This window comes from Schistocerca serialis, chromosome 11 (assembly GCF_023864345.2).
Source record: "Schistocerca serialis cubense isolate TAMUIC-IGC-003099 chromosome 11, iqSchSeri2.2, whole genome shotgun sequence".
Classification (NCBI taxonomy): Eukaryota; Metazoa; Arthropoda; class Insecta; order Orthoptera; family Acrididae; genus Schistocerca; species Schistocerca serialis.
In genome coordinates, this window is record NC_064648.1 from 84,870,331 (window position 1) to 84,889,858 (window position 19,528).

At 42.8% G+C, this 19,528-nt stretch overlaps 1 protein-coding gene across 1 annotated transcript in view; it reads left to right on the plus strand.

Annotated features, from left to right (window-relative positions):
* Nucleotides 1–19,528, plus strand: part of LOC126426480 (uncharacterized) — a 138,436-nt gene that overhangs the window by 21,817 nt on the left and 97,091 nt on the right. The window contains exon 2 of the mRNA XM_050088391.1: nt 3,422–3,689. Within this exon, the coding sequence (XP_049944348.1) occupies nt 3,422–3,689 (268 nt within the window). The remainder of the gene's footprint in view (nt 1–3,421; nt 3,690–19,528) is intronic.

Sequence of the window (19,528 nt, forward strand, 5' to 3'; positions counted from 1 at the left end):
CAATTGGTAAACGGTCCATTTTAACACGGGTAATGTATCACGAAGCAAATACCGTCCGAACTGGCGGAATGTTACGTGAAACCACGTAGTTATACGTTTGCGACTTTTACAGTGCCATCTGTCACAAAGCGAAAAGAGTGGTCCAACTAAAACATTCATATATTTCTTTACGTACTACACGAATATGTAATAAAAAATGGGGGTTCCTATTGTAAAAAACGCAGTTGATATCCGTTTGACCAATGGCAGCGCCATCTGGCGTGCCGACCATAGCGCCATCTGGTTTCCCCCTTCAAGCTAGACGAGTTTCGTTCTTTGCAGTTTTTTCGTTTGATGCTTATTTCGTGAGATATTTGGCCCAGTCACTATCAATGGACCACCCTATATACGATTTCAGTGTGGTGCAGACTAGCAACGTGTCGTAAATGCTCATAAATGTAAAATTGTACACATTACAAATTACAATCAGTAGACTCATAGAAAAACTAGTGTGTTACATTTTGTGGAGGTATGAAACGAACCATCATACAGGCTGAATCATAGGTGAAGTAGTAGCTAGTGTACACAGGAGCTTGCTCAGAAAAAGTTTGTGCAACCCACGACGGAATATTGATCAGCTGTATAGGAACTGTACAAAATAGGGCAAAGGTTGGATATCGAAAGCATCCAAAGACGACAACAAGAGTAGTCACAGGATTGTTTGAGTCTCAGAAGATCGTGGAGGGAGTGCTCTGAAAGCTAAACTGCCAGAAGACGTATTTCAGCTGTGCTGTAAGAGCGTACAAAATATCGAGAACTAGTATTAAGTGGCGAGTGTGGGAGTGAAGTAGAGCTACATAGATATCGTCCGTTTAGGTAACATTAATACAAGATCAGACTAATCACTGCAACCACAGAACAATTTGAAAACGTTATTCTTCCCATGGTGGACACGCAATCAAAAGTGGAAGAATGGCAAGTAAGTAGTACACTACAAACTACTTCACAGTGGTTGCTAAACTATGAGTGCAGAAGTACGCTTTAGGCCATTAGAGTTATAGCACTATGTGGGACAGCAAATAACGAAGTTTTTCTGATAGGGTGTATCCGGTATAGTAGACAGCATTTGTTGCTCACTAGAGGGTTATTAATGTGACGAGTGAGTTAAACAGTGGTGCCACCTGTGCATCAAGAGTAGCTCCAGTCTGGCTGGGTATCATGTCCAGCTGCCAACTGACCAGGGGCAGTGGAGAGGGGGGCGAGGGGGGCGTGGAAAGGGGGGGGGGCTATGGGGGCTATAGCCCCCCCTTCCCATGGACTATCATATTACACTGTATAAAATGACTTTATACATCAGCGAATGTATTACTTCAACCGATTCAATGACTTTTTGTATAATTACGTAGCAATTTAGGTTGCAATGTATTTCAAACGCATTTTAACAAAAGAATAAGGGCGGCAAATAGCTTATTGTCTAAACCAATAAATGTAAATTTAACTTGAAACATTTTAACAAAAGGATAAGGGCGGCAAATAGCTTATTGTCTAAACCAACAAATATCATTTAACTTAAAATGGGCGTCTTATTATTTATTAACATACATCACACGTATATTAAGGTACAAACACCACTTACAATATTCAACAAAGCTAAATATGCCGGCTATGACTACAAACACTTAAATTGCTAACCCCAGACAAAAATTTTGAAATCGCCGGACATCTACGTCAAATCGTATTACTTTCCCAGCCACACACATTCTGTAGAGGCGTTTATGCCGGGAACTCCAAAACAGATATCAAAAACTACTCTAAGCAACACCAAATTTGTCAGTGGAGGACACCAACTCTCCTTTTGCTAAGCGATATTCCATTCACTCAAGCCCATCCCCGACCGCCCCGACCCCCACCCCCCCGCCATTAGCCCCACCTTGACCGACTTCTAGAATGACTCCTGTAACTGCCACTCCAGGCTGCCTCGACTCAGTGGAGAGTGAGCAGTGACGTCCCGGACACTCCGCGACTTGTGACCAGACATTCGGAGAATGTCAAAGTCACAGAAGCAGTTGAAACCCACCATACAGAGGTTTGTCGCGGCATTGAGGACAACATGCTGTCTCGAATTATTTCGTTGGAAGGTAACCTCACACATATGTTGAACATAGGGTACAGGGACCAGCCCTACCATCTGAGAATTGCAACCTGTTAGGGATTAGCCGAGTGATCTAAGGCGCTGCAGTCACGGACTGTGCGGCTGGTCCCAGCATACGTTCGGCTCCTCCCCTGGACATGGGTTTATCCTTAGGATTATTTAGGTTAAGTAGTGTGCAAGCTTAGGGACTGATGACCTTAGCAGTTAAGTTCCATAAGATTTCACACACATTTGAACACTTTTGCAACCGGTCAGCCTTCAGTCTCCTCGGTGCCTCCAAACGTGCATTCTGGCTTCGAGATGCTGTAATCAGAACCAGGATCCGTCAGAAAAGACTAAGTGGTGCGGCTGCCGTGTTGAATGCTTTCTGTGTGCCTCTCCCTGACTCCTTGGCGAGGAAGGCATCACCAGTGGCCGCTGTCCTGGCAGTCAGCCGATCATAAGCTTGTCGTAAAAAAGAAAGGGAGATTGGGCTTAATGTCCAATCGATATCGTATTACGTCAAGGATGGGAAAAGAAATCAGTTGTGTGGTTTCAAAAAAACCATTCTGGAATTTGCCTGGAGAAATTTAAGAAAATCGTGGAAAACCTACATTTGGATGGCCAGATGCTGGAGTCGAACTGACTCCAGTGTGCTAACCACTGCACCACACTGCTCGATCACATTCTTGTCAACGCGGTTAGTACACCAGATACAACATTGATATTTTTTTCCTTTATTGATTTTCGATTCCCTCCTTCCCCCCCTCCCCCCCCCCAGCTGGGGAGGGGTGGACTGACAGCTGCTTAATACGCTGCTCTACAGATGAGAGAAAAGTTAAACGAAGAATGGTGGGAGAACAAAAGATATGAAAAAGGCGATAATAGTAAAATGGCGGAAAGTTGCGGAACTCAAAATACAAAAATATGGCGTTGTCGTTGCGGATGGAGACACACAGGCAGGAGAGAGGCACAATTAAAAAACACGGCGGCAGTCTGGTTTCTGTTCGCACGAGATAAAATTAGCGACAATATGGTGGCTGTTCACAGCACTGACAGGGGATACACAACACTGAACACTCACCTAAAACAGCACTGTAGAGGCGACACTGCGCTAGATGGTGGTGGGGGGACCAAAAAGGGGGGAAGGGGGGGGGGAGAAGAGGAAAGGTAAAAAGTCGTGGCAGCATATTGACACTTCTTGATGGCCGTTTTTGTAGCCTTGCGATTTCAGTGGCGTGTACTCTTGATGTAGATAGAAGTCACTAGCTTAAGCCCGTATTCTCGAGATGATCGAAAAACGTTTCGCAGGGAAGTATTTCCTGACTGAAACGTGCGAGATTCTGGCGCCGCCGTCCACCGCGGTGACAGCTGTGGCCCACCTGGTGCCGGACGTCTGGAATGATGGACGGCCGCTCCCTGGAGGGGAAGCCCCGCAGCCTGCTGACGATGAGAAGTGTGGCGCCGCCCTGGCGGCGGTTCCCGGCCTCACGCGGGCCACGGCCAGCCTACTCGCCAGCGCCAGGGACCTCATGCGCCGCGCCGCTGCCCACTGCATCGACTCCTGCTCTGTGGAGGGGTACGTATAACGCTGAAGGACACAGCCAGTAACCCTCTCCTCCTCTGATTAAATCTGTTCTATATGCTATCCTCTACTTATCATGGTCAACTCATGGTCAATCCCTACGAGGCAGCACCTAAGACCTGCTGATAGTGCCTCTAGCCCCTACAGCAACCTCAGCTAGATGAGGCAAAAAGTCCATGAGTTCCCGTAGGTATGTCGCGTACTGCTGAAGCCACTCGCTGATAATCACATCCTGCAAAGTTACGGTAGTAATGCTGTGGCGATTCCAGACCACTTTCACCTCTGTTGACCCCTGATGATATCACATGGGATCATTGCTCTTGAATGGATGACAACATCAATGATTCATGCACACATGATGTCATCAATGATGTGTACAGCACTGAAGGCCACAGCCAGTAATTGTATACCTAACCCTCTACTCCTCTGCTTAAATCTGTTCTGCACGCTATCCTCTACTTCTCCTCTTTTCTAAGACTGATGTCTGTTAGCAAGCACACCAGACAACTCATGCTCAACCCCTACAAGCCAGCACGCTAAGACTGGTGACAGTGCCTCTAGCCCCTACAGCGACCTCAGCTAGACGAGGCAAAGAGTCCACGAGTTCCAGTAGGTATGTCGTGTGCTGCTGAAGCCACTCGCCGATAATCACATGCTGCAAAGTTACGGTAGGAATGCTGTGGCGATTCCACACCACTTTCACCTCAGTTTACCCCTGATGGTAGCACATGGGGTTATTGCTCTTGAATGGATTACAACTTCAATGATTCATGCACAAATGATGTCATCAATGATGTGGAACATATGACAACTTCAAGATAGAGGACTGTGGGAGTTTTAAAGAATTAAAAATTGTGGATGGCTGCAGACCATAAAAAGTCAAAGGTGGTCAATGGCATTAGATTTAAGAATATGCAAGTTGGTGCTTCTGGAAAATTTAAAAAAAAAATGCAAGATGGCAATGCAAAAATTTTTTCCAACCAATCACAGTGCAGTATATTTTCTGAATCCCACCATGTTCAAAACGATCAATAACTTTCTTGCATAATGTTCCACCTTCTAGTATAATGAAAGAAAAAAACAAATAAGTTAAACATATTTCAATTCTTTCAATTTTAATCTGATATATATATATTGTGTTTCATACTAGAATGTCGTGTTCCCAGTTTGGCAATGCTTTGCCACAGGACGCGCGAAAGTGGTCTAAGACGTCCGACTTCTGGTCGGTTCCTGATCGATCTGAGGAGGAGGCTAGTTTTTGGTTACGCAAAGGCTTCTATTATTTAGAAAAGAACAACTCAGTTTTCTTTACGCAATGAGTATGAATTTTATAATCACCTAAGGGAAGTTTAACAATGAACAATAAAAAAACTGCATTTGCAAATGAAATCGTTAATAAATGGGGCAGCTATGAGTTGTATAGAAGACAAGGAGCGGCCTTCTGTCTACGACCAGGAAGCCGCAGTATTCTCTGCTGTAGTAAAGGCTGTTTGACATTTATAAAAGTACTACGACATGGGGGTGAAAAAAATATAAAGGCAAAGAATAGAATAAGAAGTCTGGTAAAAACTGAATATATTCAAACAATTCTCACAAGCAATTAGGGCTTATTTACAAACAGTATAATTTACATAAGTACTTTTCCAACTGTAGGGCGTGATCAGATTTCAGCCTGTCCTGTGCTAGCTCCTTGGTTCACGTTTTTGTCATAGATTACAGTCATTACTTTTCTCCTTCCTTCAAAACAATTCTTGCACCGTTCAACACCTTCATAACAATAACTCAGCGGTTTACAGTATCGCACAGAAATTACTAGAAATTTATTAATAAATAATGTTGTCTGCACGCTGGCAAGACCGCTCACTTACATGGCGTAAAGTCGACCTTCTTTATGCTTTCACATTACAAGCAGAAGTACGATAAAACCTGACGATCTACAAAAGTTTTTACTGTCATCTTTTTTTCAGATAGAAGCGGAAAGTTCGGTTCCGCTTCTGTTAAAAAGTTTCTTTGACTGCGCAATCGATATACACTCCTGGAAATGGAAAAAAGAACACATTGACACCGGTGTGTCAGACCCACCATACTTGCTCCGGACACTGCGAGAGGGCTGTACAAGCAATTATCACACGCACGGCACAGCGGACACACCAGGAACCGCGGTGTTGGCCGTCGAATGGCGCTAGCTGCGCAGCATTTGTGCACCGCCACCGTTAGTGTCAGCCAGTTTGCCGTGGCATATGGAGCTCCATCGCAGTCTTTAACACTGGTAGCATGCCGCGACAGCGTGGACGTGAACCGTATGTGCAGTTGACGGACTTTGAGCGAGGGCGTATAGTGGGCATGCGGGAGGCCGGGTGGACGTACCGCCGAATTGCTCAACACGTGGGGCGTGAGGTCTCCACAGTACATCGATGTTGTCGCCAGTGGTCGGCGGAAGGTGCACGTGCCCATCGACCTGGGACCGGACTGCAGCGACGCACGGATGCACGCCAAGACCGTAGGATCCTACGCAGTGCTGTAGGGGACCGCACCGCCACTTCCCAGCAAATTAGGGACACTGTTGCTCCTGGGGTATCGGCGAGGACCATTCGCAACCGTCTCCATGAAGCTGGGCTACGGTCCCGCACACCGTTAGGCCGTCTTCCGCTCACGCCTCAACATCGTGCAGCCCGCCTCCAGTGGTGTCGCGACAGGCGTGAATGGAGGGACGAATGGAGACGTGTCGTCTTCAGCGATGAGAGTCGCTTCTGCCTTGGTGCCAATGATGGTCGTATGCGTGTTTGGCGCCGTGCAGGTGAGCGCCACAATCAGGACTGCATACGACCGAGGCACACAGGGCCAACACCCGGCATCATGGTGTGGGGAGCGATCTCCTACACTGGCCGCACACCACTGGTGATCGTCGAGGGGACACTGAATAGTGCACAGTACATCCAAACCGTCATCGAACCCATCGTTCTACCATTCCTAGACCGGCAAGGGAACTTGCTGTTCCAACAGGACAATGCACGTCAGCATGTATCCCGCGCCACCCAACGTGCTCTAGAAGGTGTAAGTCAACTACCCTGGCCAGCAAGATCTCCGGATCTGTCCCCCATTGAGCATGTTTGGGACTGGATGAAGCGTCGTCTCACGCGGTCTGCACGTCCAGCACGAACGCTGGTCCAACTGAGGCGCCACGTGGAAATGGCATGGCAAGCCGTTCCACAGGGCTACATCCAGCATCTCTACGATCGTCTCCATGGGAGAATAGCAGCCTGCATTGCGGCGAGAGGTGGATATACACTGTACTAGTGCCGACATTGTGCATGCTCTGTTGCCTGTGTCTATGTGCCTGTGGTTCTGTCAGTGTGATCATGTGATGTATCAGACCCCAGGAATGTGTCAATAAAGTTTCCCCTTCCTGGAACAATGAATTCACGGTGTTCTTATTTCAATTTCCAGGAGTGTATTAGCGTCCGTGCTAGATGCGCATCTTTACAGTTACGTAAATTATATAAAACAAATGTCTTTGCAAAGAATAAGTCTCATCTCATTAGTTGATCATTTAATATACAGATAGGTGAATACCTTTCCAAGGGTACTCACAGCTTTCATACGACGGAAATCTCAATAATATTACAACCTCTGCAATTTCATATCTCACTCTTGTTTTCCGACTTCACGTTTATGTCAGAAAATGCGTTCTACGTTATTAACTTCGTCTTGCATTAGCAATTGCGTCGGTAATAATAAATCATGCAGGCACATAGGGAAAACTACTCTCTTAGAATTGGATATGTTCCAGAAATTTTATATATCAGACCCACCCCAGGAACTTTTTGCAGTTTACTAGCACTTGCAAAGTTCTGGTGTCAGATTCTGTGGGTGTCAGCTACTGGATCTTAATGGATAAATATTAATAGGGCAAACGGCCTGGGACAAATGCCAAACAGTAAACAGTAAATGGCTAACACTTAAATCAAAATACATTTTGGATAGAAAGCGGCATTGGTCGTAAAGACTGCACCTCATAGAGAATGTAGTGTGTCATAATATGGTCCTACAAGGTTCCAACAGTTTGCGTTGAAGATGGTCACACACTGACCCGAATTGTATCTGTAAATTAAAAGGATTTCAGTCTTTGCGATCGATGCCGCCATTCACGCAAAGTATGTTGACTATAATACAGTCGTGGTTCACACGATTACCAATCGAATTACACATTACAAAAACGGTCAAATGGTTAAACTGTTGGTTAGGTTAGATGATGCTCCGCTATAACATCCTTACTGTGCTGCTTATTCTACTAACACTGGCTTCATATTGGTACACTATATTCATAAAATGCCGTTTGTTCTGCAAAGAGCAGAATTCCAAACTTACTTTGCAACAAAAAGATTATCAAAAACTTAATACAAGAAATTTGTCCAGTACCTTACATTACAGGCACACATGCGTGGGAGTAAATTATCTTCCACAAATATTTTGGCTGCGTATCGTTCGTGTGACTTCAACAAGAATATAATAATTCCAATCCCAAAGAAAGCAGATGTTGACAGATGTGAAAATTACCAAACTAACAGTTTAATAAGCCAGGGCTGCAAAATACTAACACGAATTCCTTACAGACGAACGGAAAAACTGGTAGAAGCCGACCTTGGGGAAGATCAGTTTGGATTCCGTAGAAATGTTGGAACATGTGAGGCAATACTGACCCTACGACTTATCTTAGAAAATAGATTAAGGAAAGGCAAACCTACGTTTCTAGCGTTTGTAAACTTAGAGAAAGCTTTTGACAATGTTGACTGGAATACTCTCCTTCAAATTCTGAAGGTGGCAGGGGTGAAGTACAGGGAGTGAGAAGCTATTTACAGTTTGTACAGAAACCAGATGGCAGTTATAAGAGTCGAGGGTCCTGAAAAGGTAGCAGTGGTTGGGAAGGAAGTGAGACAGGGTTGTAGCCCCTTCCCGATGATATTCAATCTGTATATTGAGCAAGTAGTAAAGAAAGCAAAAGAAAAATTTGGAGTAGGAATTAAAATCCATGCAGAAGGAATAAAAACTCTGAGGTTCGCTGATGACATTGTAAATCTGTCAGAGACAGCAAAGGACTGGGAAGAGCAGCTGAACGGAATGGATAGTGTCTTGAAAGGAGGATGAACTTCAACAAAAGCAGAAAGAGGATAATGAAATGTAGTCGAATTAAATCTGCTGATTTTGACGTAATTAGATTAGGAAGAGAGACACTTGAAAAGTAGTAGATGAACTTTGCTAGTTGGGGAGCAAAATAACTGATGGTGGTCGAAGTAGAAAGGATATAAAATGTAGACTGGCAATGGCAAGGAAAGCGATTCTGAAGTAGAGAAATTGGTTAACATGGAGTATAGGTTTGAGTGTCACGAAGTCGTTTCTGAAAGTATTTGCGTGGAGTGTAGCCATGTAGGGAAGTGAAACGTCGACGATAAATAGTTTGGACAAGAAGAGAATAGAAGCTTTCGAAATGTGGTGCTACAGAAGAATGCTGAATATTGCATGGGTAGATCACATAACTAATGAGGAGGTATTGAATAGAATTGGGGAGAAGAGAAATTTGTGGCACAAGTTGACTAGAAGAAGGGACCAGTTGGTAGGACACATTCTGAGGCACCAAGGGACCACCAATTTAGTATTGGAGGGCAGCGTGGAGGGTAAAAATCGTAGAAGGAGACAAAGAGATGAATACACTGAGCAGATTGAGAAGGACGTGGGTTGCAGTAGGTACTGGGAGATGAAGAGCCTTGCAGAGGATAGGGCCTTGTACAGGATAGAGTAGCATGGGGAGCTGCATCAAACCACAATGAGATTTTCACTCTGCAGCAGAGTGTGCGCTGATATGAAACTTCTTGGCACATTAAGGCTGGGTGCCGGACCGAGACTCGAACTCCGGACCTTTGTCTTTTGCGGGCAAGGGCTCTACCATCTGAGCTGCCCAAGCACGACTCACACTCCTTCCCTGCTTTACTTCCGCCAGTACCTCGTCTCCTACCTTCCAAACTTTACAGAAGCTCTCCAGCAAAACTTGAAGAAGTAGCTTTTTACATCAAACCATTCTCTGGACTGAGGACAACAACAACATCGTTAGCGTAGCGCCTCACTAGATTGAGTGTCTCAAGCGTGGCCTCATATCTTCCAAAGCGGCGGTACGCGCCTGCGAGTTACAGGCGCTGTTCGATAGCAAAGATATACGCTAACGCACACACTGCCTGTGGCGAAGGCGTAGAGACATTCGATTCGCTTATTGATGTATGTTCGGCTGCGATGACACCATGACGACTCCTCCGCAATTTAATTATCCCAAGAGCCGGATTCCATGCTTTGTCCAAGTTATCTCTATTTATTAAATTATGAGCTAATCTAATCTCTGTAGCTTCCTTGGAGATAGAACCCCAAAAGGAAGAGGTGGGTGTTAGAATCTTCACATGACTGTAGTTCATGGAACACTGTATCAATACAATGTTCGACCACAGCTGACTTCCCTGACTGTGATAAGATTCATTGATTTCTCATGAACGGCTCGTGTCGTTTCACCTATTTATGACTTCTCACAATTTTTGCAAGCAATAAATCCTCCTTTACAGAGCCGAGTAAAGCTGCAGTCTTCGTGGGAGGCCGGAAGATCACATGGTGGTTCAAATGGCTCTGAGTGCTATGGGACTTGGTATCTGAGGTCATCAGTTCCCTAGAACTTAGAACTACTCAAAGCTAACTAACCTATGGACATCACTCACATCCATGCCCGAGGCAGGATTCGAACCTGTGACCGTACAGGTCGTGCGGTTCCAGACTGTAGCGCCTAGAGCCGCTCGGCCGGAAGATCGCCTTAACACTGTGATTCTAGAGAACACCGCCTATCTTCGAGGGAAAGAGCTCTCACATGAGAAGTCATTCATAAGTGAAACAACACGCACAGTTCATGAGAGATCTGTGGAACATCGAAGATACAGACGCTTACCACAGCCACACAAGTCAGCTGTGGACGTGCACTGTATTGATGCATGGCGTTCCATAAACTGCAGTCATGTGAAGATTATAATACCCACCTCTTCCTCTTGGGATTCTGTCTACAAGAAAGCTATAGAGATTAGCTTAGCTAAAATTTTAATAAACAGAGATAATCGTTTTAATTTGGACAAAGCATGGAGTCCGGCTCTTGGGATAATTAAATTGTGGAGGAGTCGTCATGGTCTCATCGCCGCCGAACATACATCAAGAAGCGAATCGAATGTCTCTACGCCTTCGCCACGGGCGGTGCGTGTGTAAGCGCGTATCTTTGCCATCGACCAGCGCCTGCAACTCGCAGGCGCGTACCGCCGCGGTCGAGCATATAACGCTGCGTTAACACATTGTTGTCAGTCTTCAATTCGGTGTATGGTAAAACGATACGCGGCTGAAATACCAGTGGAAGAAATTGTATTTCCGCCGCTTCCTGCCTGTGATTTAATGTACTGGCCAAATCTGATGTACAAGTTTGAACTTCAGCTCTTTACAGAAGATACGGCATTTTATGTATATGACGTAAAAGTCCTAGTTCAAGGTTAGTACAATAAGCAGCACAGCTCCGTCGAGAATGAATGTGGCATCTCTTGCTTATGTAATGCGAAAAATTCTGAATTGCATCACAGAACGGATACAGAGGTCCGTCTTTTCTAGATCGAGGCTCCACATGTACTGTATGTGCCACACCAACGAGGTAGTTGAGTTTTCTGCTGATAGCTGCCCTTCAAAACCCTGCCGCCAGCATATGGTGTCTGGTGAGGCACACAGTTGCGTGAAGAGTACATTTCAAGGTGATTAAAAAAGCAAGCAATTTCCACCATGTCAGTACTCCGCATCAATCTCAAAAAAATGTTCAAATGTGTGTGAAATCTTATGGGACTTAACTGCTAAGGTCATCAGTCCCTAAGCTTACACACTACTTAACCTAAATTATCCTAAGGACAAACACACACACCCATGCCCGAGGGAGGACTCGAACCTATCTCCAGACCACTTTGTTCCAGTCTCTTTCCTTCTCAATTTCCCCTTCGTCAACTTGTCACTTGCGAAGTCAGGATCTGAAGATTTTGCTCTTTGTGCATGTTATGGAATAATTATTATGACTATCAGATCAGTGTTGATCTCGCCAATCTATCACATTTTGTCTATTTTGGATTTGCTCCTGTTGCCAAAAAAGAAAGTTGGTTTTTTTCGTTTTGCAACACCGTCTGGGTACATTCCTTTTAATATGTCCATAGAATCTGAACCTCCATTTTGTATTGTTAGTATAGGTATTGTGCATTGTTTGATTTCCTGACTGCCTCTGAGTCTATATTGTCCGTCTAGAAGTTTTGCGCCTAATTGTTTCCTTACGGTTCTGTTTTATTCCTTCTCAGTGTTTTCAATGCCTGGTTCTCTGTCCTAAATAAATATTTCTGATCCATAGAGGCATTCTGGTTTAGTTACTATACTACAAAGTGTTGGTTTGTGTGCTTGGAGATACATTTCTTGTTGTACATGTTTTAGGTAAGACGGTATGCAGTTTCCATCTATTAGCACCTTATTTCATTTGTGTTTGTTACAAGTGAATTTTTCTGAAACGTTTCACCACGATGTTTAAATTGTGTAACTGTGTCATATGTCGTCTCCATGAATTTAGATGCTCCTTTGTTCATGTCGTGAACTCTATTTTTCATAAGATACTTGGAAATAGATGCTTTCTCTAATTTCTTTCAAGAGATGAATCTGATTTTTGAATGATGAAATTTCGTGAGTTAATACGACTAAATCGTCTGCAAATGCCAGATAATCTCTACGTAACTTGCTTCTGCCTTAAGTTATTGGTTGGCCAATTTTTAGGACTCATTTGTGTTTGTGGCATTCCTTTCTCATGCAGGTTTTGATTTTTAAAGGACCTGAGAATTCTTGTATATATTTCGCTTTGTACTCTGTAACTGTCACTGTCTGTTTCATGGCTGTGAGTGTATTCAGATCTGGTTGTTGTTCTCTTAATATTTGGAACAGTGTTTCACAGTCAACTGAGTCGTAGGATTTATTGAAATCAACGAATCTGCAGACTAAAATTTTTCTCCAGATTCCATGATGCCAAAGTATTAGCTTTAGATTGAAGATTTGCTATGGGCACGAACGGCGTGGAAAAAATCCGACATGACACATGAAAACTGTGTGCTCAGTTGGTAGAGCACTGGCCCACGAAAAGCAAAGGTCCCAAGTGATCGGTACAGCACACACTCTTTTAATCTGCCAGGTAGTTTCATATCAGCGCACGCTCCGCCGCGGAGTGAAAATCTCATTTTAAATCCGACCTGATATTCTCCAATTTTTGGTTGAAGCTACTTTCGTGCTCCATCGAAAAAGAGACTCAGAATTTTGTATACGACTGATATTAGTGAGATACTGCTCTGTTATTTACATCTATTCTATTTACCTTCTTGTGTAACTTTTTCTGTTTGCCAAATGTCATGCGTGATTCTGACGATTTCCCTTATGGTGGTCGAGCCTGCTGATGTGAGGATTCCTGCTATGATTCCACCTTCCCCGGATGCTTTATTGTTTTCGAGTCTTTTGATCTGTCTGAGTATTTCTTCTTTATCTGGCTGTAATGAATTTGAATTAGTGTGCTTAGGTTCTTGTAGTGGGTATCTTTGTGTTTTGATTCTAGGCAGTTAAGTGGTTCTTTGAAATATCTGGCAAGTTCGTTGCAGTTTCCGTGACATTTTAGAACCACTTATCCATTTACTTCTTTGAAGCAGAGACTTTATGACTGATGTTCTATGAGCATAGTTTTGAAGTTCCATTACATAATTCGTAGGTTGTTTCTTTCGATGCCTTCCGCGATTTCAAGCAATCGATCCTTTTTTAAATATTATTGTGATCTTTTTCATTAATTTAATTGTATTTTATCTCACTGTCAAGATGTTTGGTAGTTGTCTTCTGTCGTATTGCTCTTCCAGTTGCTGTATGCATCCTGTCGAATTGCATACTCTCCCTCGTCATTCCACCAAGGATGCATTTTCCTCTTCTGCAGTAGAAACAGTGTTTGTGCTGTTTTGAGCAATTTCCTTATTGTTTTACTGCTTTCTCTCCAGTTCTTCTGTCACAGAGGGTTGGATCGTATTAATGTTAAATTAGGGGTTTTTTGTCTTTTTTCTGTGAACCTCTGAGGTTTTAAACGTAGTTTTGTTATTGACTGATAATGATCTGAGTCTATACTTGCAACCTTTTCGACTTGGATGTTTATAATTTCTCTGTGGTACGAATAAGAGATTACTACATGGCCAATTTGGAATTGACCAGTGAGTGAGGCTCATGATCTTTGTGTCACCTATTTTGAGGCTTCTTTATTAAGCGTGCTGTTGTTGTTGTGGTCTTCAGTCCTGAGACTGGTTTGATGCAGCTCTCCATGCTACTCTATCCTGTGCAAGCTTTTTCATCTCCCAGTACCTACTGCAACCTACATCCTTCTGAATCTGCTTAGTGTATTCATCTCTTGGTCTCCCTCTTCGATTTTTACCCTCCACGCTGCCCTCCAATACTAAATTGGTGATCCCTTGATGCCTTAGAACATGTCCTACCAACCGATCCCTTCGTCTGGTCAAGTTGTGCCACAAACTTCTCTTCTCCCCAATCCTATTCAATACTTCCTCATTAGTTACGTGATCTACCCATCTAATCTTCAGCATTCTTCTGTAGCACCACATTTCGAAAGCTTCTATTCTCTTCTTGTCCAAACTATTTATCGTCCATGTTTCACTTCCATACATGGCTACACTCCATACAAATACTTTCAGAAATGACTTCCTCACACTTAAATCTACACTCGATGTTAACAAATTTCTCTTCTTCAGATACGCTTTCCTTGCCATTGCCAGTCTACATTTTATATCCTCTCTACTTCGTCCATCATCAGTTATTTTGCTCCCCAAATAGCAAAACTCCTTTACTACTTTAAGTGTCTCATTTCCTAATCTAATTCCCTCAGCATCACCCGACTTAATTAGACTACATTCCATTATCCTTGTTTTGCTTTTGTTGATGTTCATCTTATATGCTCCTTTCAAGACACTGTCCATTCCATTCAACTGCTCTTCCAAGTCCTTTGCTGTCTCTGACAGAATTACAATGTCATCGGCGAACCTCAATGTTTTTATTTCTTCTCCATGAATTTTAATACCTACTCCGAATTTTTCTTTTGTTTCCTTTACTGCTTGCTCAATATACAGATTGAACAACATCGGGGAGAGGCTACAACCCTGCCTTAATCCCTTCCCAACCACTGCTTCCCTTTCATGTCCCTCAACTCTTATAACTGCCATCTGGTTTCTGTACAAATTGTAAATAGCCTTTTGCTTCCTGTACTTTACCCCTGCCACCTTTAGAATTTGAAAGAGAGTATTCCAGCCAACATTGTCAAAAGCTTTCTCTAAGTCTACAAATGCAAGAAACGTAGGTTTGCCTTTCCTTAATCTTTCTTCTAAGATAAGTCGTAAGGTCAGTATTGCCTCACGTGTTCCAGTGTTTCTACGGAATCCAAACTGATCTTCCCCGAGGTCGGCTTCTACTAGTTTTTCCATTCGTCTGTAAAGAATTCGTGTCAGTATTTTGCAGCTGTGACTTATTAAACTGATAGTTCGGTAATTTTCACATCTGTCAACACTTTCTTTCTTTGGGATTGGAATTATTATATTCTTCTTGAAGTCTGAGGGTATTTCGCCCGTTTCATACATCTTGCTCACCAGACGGTAGAGTTTTGTGAGGACTGGCTCTCCCAGGGCCGTCAGTAGTTCCAATGGAATGTTGTCTACTCCGGGGGCCTTGTTTCGACTCATGTCTTTCAGTGCTCTGTCAAACTCTTCACGCAGTATCCTTTAAGCGTGCTAACATGATTATAAGTTGTAATATCCTAGGGCATACTTCAATTAGCCCTCCTCCGTTTTAGGTGGTTCGTTCCTGTGCTGGATAATTTCGAATATGCACTGTATACCACTGCAATCACCTAGTACGATCCTGACATGGTTTTCTGAAAGTTTAGATACCATTTCTTCTGGTACTTCCCATGATTTCTCAACCTTTTCATTGTTGATACAATTTTTCAATATCGATTGGCATCTGCGCATTGATTAGTGTGTGTGTGTTTTATTTGCTTTTTAAAGGATGATTATGATTACTCTGTTCTTGAAAGGCCTCACCATTGTTGTGTAGGTGAGTATGTCTCTCTTCATTACAAAGGAAACCCCAAAAAGTGGCGTGTTTTTCTTTATTAGGATTTGGATTTTACTTTTGAAATGTCCATCGTTCACACAGTCCATTACATTTTTGTCAGTTTTGTTTCCTGGAGTACAAATAGTTAGGGATTGATCTAGCTCATGCAACTTTCCTATTCGTAACAGTCTGTTAATATTTAATGCGCTGAAAATGGTTTTGATGTTCGAGTGATGTAGGCCAGAGGATTCCGCCTCTTCCCATCTGTGTGTCAGTCCAGACATAACACAGTCCGATAGTCAACTTATACTGTTCTTGACTTTGGGGGATTCGTTACCATCTTGGGTAACAGTTTATTTCCTACCACACTTCATCGTACTTCATTATCTCAACATTTAGACTGAGTTCCGGATTCATTTTTTTAGGGAAATATTAGTTATGTAACAAGGATTACAGCCACACTATGGCGATCAGATGCTGACGATTTTGCCACATGTTAGAAGTCAAGTGCAGAGTCGTTTTTAAAGGATGTCTGTTCAACCAGTTGTGCCATAATGATGGTCTTCATCACAGCCTTCATTGTCGTGAAACATTTCTTTTTGTAGATTTGTTTGCTTCACACTCGTCTTACAAGGCAACAAGCTAAGCACTGTAGATAGTCTTATTTGAGTTTTTATCTTTTTCAAATCCCCTCTACTACTACACTAAAGAGCCAAAGAAACTGGTACATCTGCCAAATATTATGTATCACTCCTGCAAACTCATAGAAGTGCCACAGCCATTCCGGCATGGACTCAACAAATGTCTGAAGTAGTGCTGGAGGAAACTGACACCAGAGGAAAACTGACACCATGAATCCTGCAGGGCAGTCCACAAATCGGTAACAGTACGAGGGATGGAGATATCTTATGAACAGCACGTTGCAAGGCATTGCAGATATGCTCATGTCTGGGGAATCTGGTGGCCAGCGGAAGTGTTTAAACTCAGAAGAGAGAACCACTCTGTAGCAATTCTCAACGTGTTGTTCTGCTGGAGTTGCCCAAGTCCCTGGGAATGCAGAATGGGCACGTATGGATGCAGGTGATCAGACAGAATGCTTACATACATGTCAACTCTCAGAGTCGTACATACATATATCAGGTGCTCCATATTACTCCAACTGCATGAGACTCACATCATTACAATGCCTCCAAGAGCTTGAACAGCTCCTTTCTGACAATCAGAGTCCATGGATTCATGAGGCTTTATTGCCATACGTGTACATCCATCCGCTAAATACAATTTGAAACGAGACTTGTCCGACCAGCCAACATGTTTCCAGTCACCAACAGTCCGATGCCGCTTTTGATGGGCACAGGAAAGAGGTAAAGGTTTGTATCGTGAAGTAATCAAGAGTACGTGAGTGACCCTTTGGCTTATAAGGCCCATATCCATAATGTTTCTGTGAGTGGATCGCATGACACTTGTTGATGGTCCGTCATTGAAATCTGCAACAGTTTGAGGAAGGATGGCACTTCTGTCACGTTCTCCTCAGTAGCTGTTGGTCCCATTCTTCCGGTATCTTTTTCTGGCCGCAGCGATATCAGAAATTTGATGTTTTACCGGATTCCTGATATTCACGGTACACTCGTGAAATGGTCTTACTGCAAAATCCTCACTTCATCGCTACCTCAGAAGTGCTGCGTCACATCGCGCATGCGCCGAATATAACATCATGTTCAAATTCATTTAAATCTTGATAACCTTCCATTGTAGCTGCAGTAACTGATCTAACAACTGTGCTAAATACTTGATGCCTCATATAGGCATTGCCAACCGCAGCATCATATAGTGCTTGTTTACATATCTCTGTATTGGAATATGTGTGCCTATACTAGTTTCTTTGGCGATTCAGTGTATATTAAGACAAGTCTTTGTTTTATAATGTTATCAAAATTCTAGAAAAAAATCTTGACAAATTTACCTCAAATTTTTACAATATGCTGTGCTAAATGTTCGGGTGGACGTAGGCCTCAGACACACACACACACACACACACACACACACACACACACACACAAACACACACATACCTACTTATATATATACAAAGTAGGTGTGTGTGTCTGAATATTTAGTAGAGTATTATGTAAAAATTTGAAGTACATTCCATACTGGAGACGGTTTATTCAATCAGACATTGTAACGGAGAATGCAGTGTAATATGTACTGTGCCATGCAGCAGTTACAGTATGTATTAAAAATGGTTTCCATGTGCCTCAACACATGCGTGTATGTGCTGCAGCATGTTGTGTCCCACACGTTCACTTCAGCCAGGCTGCGTCTGAATAGTGTCAAGGGCTGCACGAATACACTGCTCCAGTGTCTCCACATCTTGAATGAGCTCTGCATGCACGATGCTTATGAGATGGCTCCATAACTAGATATCGCACTTTCTTAAATCTGGTAAATGAGCAGGCCATAGAAAAATTCTTGACCAGTTTACCTCACCTATTTTAGAAAAAATGCTCATAAACTTTTGGACAGTCATAGGCTACATATTTTTCAATTGTAGAGAAAATAAATATAAATGTAATACATAAAGGGGAAATGCTGTTACCTAAAACTCAAGAAGTAATTCAATGTTTTACACAATACTCTACTAGTATCTAGAGAGACATAGGCAATACATTTTTTAGACAATAATGTATAGGTTTTCTGTTGAAACTGACTGTGAGAAATAAAAGGCTATACTTTGAATATGTGCAGTTTGGTTTTCTTATCAGTGCATCTAAACTATTAGCCAAACTGTTTTTTCCACATACATTCTTTCTTCTTATATATCGTTTTAAACAGAAATTGTATTAAAAACTGTGTGCTGATTTATTTCCTTCACTACAGTCAGTTTAAGAGGAAATAGGTATTTGTAGTTATGGCTTACCGATTTGTGATTAGGATACTAGTAAGGAATCTGAATCATCCAAGAATTTGCACCCATACCCATTCACAAATTGAAACTACGAGGAATACTGTCGTAGAAGATACTCTCCTCACAGATCCAGCAAATGTAGAGATCTCTACTGTAAAACTTATTTAATGATCCCAAATGATTTACACATTCACTTTAAGTGAATTCATTTCCCAATTAAGGTTTCGTTTGCAGTAACAATATAGACAGCTCAAGGTCCGAGAGAGAGAGCAGAAGAGGAAATGGATAGAGACGGGAGGGGGAGAAAATGAGCAGAGGCAGGGGGAAGGAGGAGATTCACAGACAGAGGAGTGAGGTGATGGACAATGAGAGGAAGCAGGAGGAGGAGATGGATAAATAGAGGGGAGAAGAGGACGAGATGGAGAGAGAGGAGGGGGACAAGGTGATTTGGAAGTATTCCCACACAAATTTAGCAATTGCCAAGCTTTTATGAGTTCGCAAGTATATTGCAAAGACAGAGATTAAATTTATTGATAACTGGGAAGTACAGTGTTTGCCATAAATGCTATAAACTGAAAGAGAGACAGAGAAAGATTAAATACACTGACGATGAAACAGTGTGGTATTCGGCATAAACATTAGTGGAGTATAAAATGAGAAAGACGAAATTTACTAGCAAGAGGCTACAGTATTTCACATAAAC